The 6,571-nt window shown below is 24.0% G+C and overlaps 1 protein-coding gene across 2 annotated transcripts; it reads left to right on the forward strand.

Annotated features, from left to right (window-relative positions):
* Nucleotides 1-201: 201 nt before the first annotated feature.
* LOC126905708 (uncharacterized) lies at nt 202-3,183 on the forward strand. 2 transcript variants are annotated; one of them, XM_050685688.1, is made up of 6 exons: nt 202-778; nt 1,108-1,321; nt 1,496-1,654; nt 1,828-2,111; nt 2,234-2,288; nt 2,922-3,035. In XM_050685688.1, the coding sequence occupies exons 1-4, from the start codon at nt 758-760 to the stop codon at nt 2,019-2,021; spliced, it is 588 nt and encodes a 195-aa protein (XP_050541645.1). In that variant the 5' UTR covers nt 202-757; the 3' UTR covers nt 2,022-2,111; nt 2,234-2,288; nt 2,922-3,035. The 2 variants fall into 2 exon arrangements, with proteins under 2 accessions (XP_050541645.1, XP_050541646.1); XM_050685689.1 differs by lacking the exons at nt 202-778; nt 1,108-1,321; nt 1,496-1,654 and adding an exon at nt 2,593-2,792 and having other exon boundaries at nt 1,929-2,111; nt 2,922-3,183.
* The last annotated feature ends 3,388 nt before the right edge of the window (nt 3,184-6,571 follow it).

Raw genomic sequence — 6,571 nt, forward strand, 5'->3', positions numbered from 1 at the left:
ACAACATACAAACAATATACAAACAACATACAAACAAAATACATGTGAAACTAATAAAAGCATGTTAAAAATCAAAATTTAGTTATTCAAAACCCTAATACTTGATTATAACAACTACGTTTGGTAAAAAATATGATACACACAATAAAAATTATAAACAATTAAATTCTAAACAATTTTTATATGAACATTTTTATTGTATGTTGAATATTTCGTTGCAATATTTAAATAACCTAATAAAAACTATTTCAACGGTACCCACTGTACAATTAATGTTTCAGTACGTCGGGGGAACATTTTTTTAGTGTTTCATACGTAACATCACTTTGAAACATCAATAAACTGTTATATGGTTGTTTTATTAGGTTAATACAAATTAAGTACAAAGGAAATGTCCATGTGATATCATTTTGACGTTCCTCCGAAATATTACACTATGTATTAATAGCAATCGTTTATCATAATTATGATAAACGATTGCTTGGAAATTAAATTTTAGAAATATATTAAAAAACAAAATATTTTGTCATACGACACTGTAATTGCCTTTCAATACCTGGAAAATCCAAAAACCCATGTGACGTATGTCTTTATCTTTTATTTTAAGGGATCGGCCACAAACGACCAACAACTCTGCAGTAGACGCGATGTTATGTTATGTACAATCTTATAATTGTTTATGTTAGACAGTATACTTGTTTAATTATTATTAAGCGTGTTTAATTACAATTATTATTTTTTCTTATATTTTTTAATAATGGCTGAACAAACAAAAAAGGTAAGTTATACAATCTACTTATTTACACTTGTTATAATACCGCATCCACACTTAATAACATTGTTATATAAGTACATTCAGTGGTGTAAAATTTCAAGGATTGCAACTTATTAATCAATTTAGAAAGTGGTCAGTGTTTTTTAAATAACTCTTACAAGTACCAACTTTAAATTTTATGATGTGACATAAATGAACTCTTAAAAATTTATTTAATACAATTTATAAACGTATTTAAAGAAACATTTAATGGTTTTTTAAATTTATTTTGTCAATAATATTAACAATTGGTGTCTGATGTACACTTAAGATATTATAAAATATTTATATAGGGTTCCCTTAAATGGCTTATTGTGCTGTTCCCTGAGCACAATGAATATAGTGTTGTACCAACGAATTGGGTCACAAAAAATGAATTAACTCAAGTAAATTATTGCTACTGGCCTCCAGGCACTGTTAACAGTGATGTTATACAAAAAGCAGATGAGCCGGGGTTAACCTGGAAAATGTATAGAGTAAAAATTTATGGTGGAAATAAAACTTTTGGTAAGAATTAATACATATTTATATAATGTCTAGTGATTATTTTTAGCTCATCTATATACCAACTATTTTTTTTTAAATATAACTAATATATAACTATTTTACAGATAATTTTAATAAAGCATGGCATCAACAAGTTATTATTGAAGATTCATCTAATGAAACAGGNTTTTACAGATAATTTTAATAAAGCATGGCATCAACAAGTTATTATTAAAGATTCATCTAATGAAACAGGTAATGAAGAAAATATGACTCTAAGACATAAACAAAAAGGAAAACTTATCTCACAAAATGTATTGTTTAACGTAACTGATGAAAGTGACAATGACAATGGTAATTTTTTAAATTAACATAACTTTAACAATACTGTCAAACCAAAAATATAATGTGTATTGTATTTTTTAAGTACATATTTTATGAATAATTTTATAATATTGCTATAAACCATATAATTATTAGTATTGTATAATAATATAATTTTTAATTCAATTAATTAATTTGTTTAGATAATAGTTATAATATAATGGCTCAGTCATCATCTGCCACGTTGAATATTGTCAAACCTTTGTTTGTAAAATCAAATAGTAATGCTCTAATAGTTTCAAGTTTAGAAACTGATAATAGAATGTCTTATTTACTAAACCAATCAACATCTTCAGCCACAAATACATCAGTTGAACCTATAGCATCTTGTAGTTGATTAACTGAAAAAGACAACTATCAACAACTCTCTGAGTTAATGCCTCCAGAACCCAAACATATTTGTTCTACAACGGACTTCTCATTACAGGTATATTAAATGGAAAAAATTAATTATTGTAAGGTAAAAATTTAAAGTTTTATGTATCAATCTAAAAAAAGAATAATTTTAGAATTTTGATTATACTTTTATATTCATATTTTAATTAATAGTCATCAAATACAATGAACACTTTAAATCAGTCTGTTCTCCAACAAAAAAACTACGGTAATATTTATTTAATATTACATATTATATATATATATAGAATATAATAGGTATGCAATTATTTTCTTTAAATAAATCCATAGAAATTAGTTAAATTTTTCTATTGATTTACATACAGTTTATGGAGAGGGCTTACCTATCTAGTGGTGCTTTTATAAAAATACAATTTGCTTAGGCATGAATACATTGGGGTTATTAAAAAATAATGCTTAGAATTATTTGTGATTGTAAAAATAGCAAACCACCTTGTTTGTAAAATACATTTTTCATTTTAGCTTAAATTTTTTTGTGTATACTTCTACAGATCCAACAATGAACATGATGTTAAATAGAATATTATTAAAAGTAGAAAACATTGAAAAAATTTTGTCTAAACATAAAAATGAAAATAAAAATGCTCTGTTAGACAATTCATTTTTATCAAAATTCCCCATTGATAATGTTGAAGGATTTTTATTGATTGAAACTTGCATTAGTAATGAAATTGATTTTGTTTCAAAATTGGTAATTAGAACTTTGGTTAAATATGAGTAAAGAAGATTTAATGACTAAATCTAGTCAACATTTTCACAAAAATATAATAAATATTTCATAGTTTTATCAAATTAAATCAAATTTGAGTTTTTGCTGTAGGAATATTTTATTAGATCAATTGGAGGAAGGGATGGCAAAGAACATATAAGAAGGTCTTTGACCAAACTTTTTACTAATTCATATGCTGGTAAATGTACGTGGACTGGTCGTGGAAAAAATATAATTACCAAAGTAGGAGATTCTGAATTAATCAGAATACTTACAAGTAATTTTACAATTTATTATACAGTGAGGAATAGATTTAACTGACAACTCTTATAACTTCAATTAACATATGGCTATAATTTTGTTTTTTAATAATTATTTGATATGATTTTAACATAGTTTATGAATGCATAAATTATTTAAATATATATATATAGCTAAAACGTTAACTATGTCAAAAGTTATAAGAGTTGTCAGTTAGATTTGTTCCACTGTGTATAGTCTTGCTAATGTTTATTTTGTTTTACTTCTTTCTTGTAGAAGTTATTAAAGATAATGCCAAAAAGCTCATGACAAACTCTGATGTAGAAATAGAAATTTTTTTTTTTATTAGAATTCAATTATCAACATTTTCAATATTTCGTTCAACCCTACTGTATATATATATACAGGGTGATTTTTTTATCATAACCCACTCAATTACTTACAGAATAATAATAATTAAAAAATTTTTTTTTATTATTATCTTTAGTTACACATTATTCTTGAATTATTAACTATGTAATACTTTTTAAGTTCATCCCTTATGCCTGGTAAGGGTGTCAACTTTGTTTTTTTAAATGGTAACACATATTTTGAATTTAATAAAATGTTTGANACAGTAACACATATTTTAAATTTAATAAAATGTTTGAATTTTTAATTCAATAATAAATGGCATTTGAATTTTTAATAAAACTTAATTTGTTTATTAGATATAAACATTTAAAGTTTCAAATTTTTGAGTTAATATATAGGTATAATACACAAGGGATTACAAATACAGGTAGCTAATTGGTTTTTTATGATATTGCTATCACAGTCAACACAGCATTGTTATTATCAATGATAGTAAGGTACATTGTTGTGAGNTAATTATCATTTATGACTATCAATAGATATACTTTTTGTATTGTCAGTTAGTGTATTTATAAACTCACAACAATGTACCTTACTATCATTGATAATAACAATGCTGTGTACCTGCTAATATCGATGTCATAGAAAATCCATTAGCTACCTGTATTTGTAAACCCTTGTGTATTATACCTATATATTAACTAAAAAATTTGGAACTTTATATGTTTACATCTAATAAACAAATTAAGTTTCATTAAAAATTCAAATGCAATTTATTATTGAATTAAAAACTCAAACATTTTATTAAATTAAAAATACGTGTTACCATTTAAAAAAACCCAGCACAGGGGGGTCGCGGCACAGTGGTGACGTGGTATAGATGGATCAAGTATAATGATATCTGACAGTGATTAAAATCACTATCATAAAAAACGCTTCGATGAAAAAAATATACCAAACAACAGGTAATGATATAACACATCTATATAAAAAAGAATTATATTGATATGTTCATTTTTGAAAAAGTTATAGTACTTTTAAGTAAAAAAAATTTCGAAAATTAGCGATTTTTAAATTTGTAATTTTTTTGGAGGTTTCCCCCATTTACGGAGAACGAGGGCATTTTTTTCAATTTTTGAGGGTAATGTCTTCGACTAGATACAATTTGTGATCTTTTGACGTATCATTGAAAGAAATCGGTTCGGTGAGAGCTGAGAAAAAGTGGTAACAGACCCAAAAAAAAAAAATAAACACATCTTAGTAAAACCAATAGTCTTAAAACAAAGTTTTTAGTAAAACAAAGTTGACCCCTCTCCAAGGCATAAGGGATGAACTTAAAAAGTATTACATAGTTAATAATTTAAGAATAATGTGTAACTAAAGATAGTAATAAAAAAAAATGTTTAAATTACTTACACAATAATAATAATTAAAAAAATTTTTTTTATTATTATCTTTAGTTACACATTATTCTTGAATTATTAACTATGTAATACTTTTTAAGTTCATCCCTTATGCCTTGGAGGGGGGTCAACTTTGTTTTTTTAAATGGTAACACATATTTTTAATTTAATAAAATGTTTGAGTTTTTAATTTAATAGTAAATGGCATTTGAATTTTTAATATAACTTAATTCTTTATTAGATATAATTATTTAAAGTTCCAAATTTTTTAGTTAATATATAGGTATAATACACAAGGGTTTACAAATACAGGTAGCTAATTGGTTTTTTATAACATCGATATTAGCAGGTACACAGCATTGTTATTATCAATTGTAGTAAGGCACATTGTTATGAGTTTATAAATACACTAACTGACAATACAGAAAGTATATCTATTGATAATCATAATTGATAATAAACAATCCGTGACTGAGACAGCAATGTCATAAAAATCCAATTAGCTACCTGTATTTACAATCCCATGTGTATTATACATGTATATTAACTCAAAATTTTGAACTTTAAGTGTTTATATCTAATAAGCTAATAAAGTTATATTAAAAATTCAAATGCCATTTACTATTAAATTAAAAACTCAAACATTTTATTAAATTAAAAATATGTGTTACCATTTAAAAAAACAAAGTTGACNTAAATTAAAAATATGTGTTAACATTTAAAAAAACAAAGTTGACCCCCTTCAAGGCATAAGGGATGAACTTAAAAATTATTACTTAGTTAAAAATTCAAGATTAATGTGTAACTAAAGATAATAAAAAAAAAAAATTTTTAAATTATTATTATACTGCAAGTAATTGAGTGGGTTATGATAAAAAAATCACCCTGTACATATGTATATTTCAATTTTTCAATCCCTCTGTATAAGGAGAAATAGTCCAATTTCAAAAAGGCTGTCTGATGAAAGAGAGTTGTAAAAAATTAAAATTATATAAAATTAAATTATGTTTAAAATGTTATAATAATATTAATATAAAAATATAAAGCGACAATTTTTGCATATAAATAGTATATTTAGTATAGAATATTATAGCTAATTTTATCATGAATTTAAGTCCAGAGGTAAATTATATTTTTCAAAATAAAATATATGACATAAGTTTTAATTTTAAATACATATGAATATGACAAAAAAACATCTAATTTGATTCTTTTATTTTTCAAAAAGATATGGCGATTTTAATTAATAAGAGTTCTAATAATGTAAATATTTTCTGATTTCAAATGTTGTAATTTCTTAAAACGTTAAATAACGTGTACAATTAAGCAAGTTTTTCTATATATAAAGAGACAATAATGGAAATATAAAATAAAAATACCTATGTTGTGAATCAATTATATTGGGTCAATGTTTTGGCCGACACATTTGAACTACAGGTCGCCTATTGCTAATTGTATCCCCAATGAATCTATGTATTCTCATAGGGTTTTTATACATGCTAAATTTAGAAACAATATTTTTTTAGCTAATTATCTTGTATATAGTATTATTTTGTAAAATAAACGTTTCAGTGCAAAAAACTAATTTCGAAAGCTCTATAAAAATATTAAACGAAAGAGTTAAAATTAAAAAAAAATTCCGTATTTATTATACTTCCATTTTAATATAATAATAATATATTTTTTGAAGTTTATTATAAAAATCATTCTCACTTAGTTTAAAAAAAAATTTACTGGTTATAT

The sequence above is a fragment of the Daktulosphaira vitifoliae genome, unplaced genomic scaffold (assembly GCF_025091365.1).
Source record: "Daktulosphaira vitifoliae isolate Bord-2020 unplaced genomic scaffold, ASM2509136v1 Scaffold_4, whole genome shotgun sequence".
NCBI lineage: Eukaryota > Metazoa > Arthropoda > Insecta > Hemiptera > Phylloxeridae > Daktulosphaira > Daktulosphaira vitifoliae.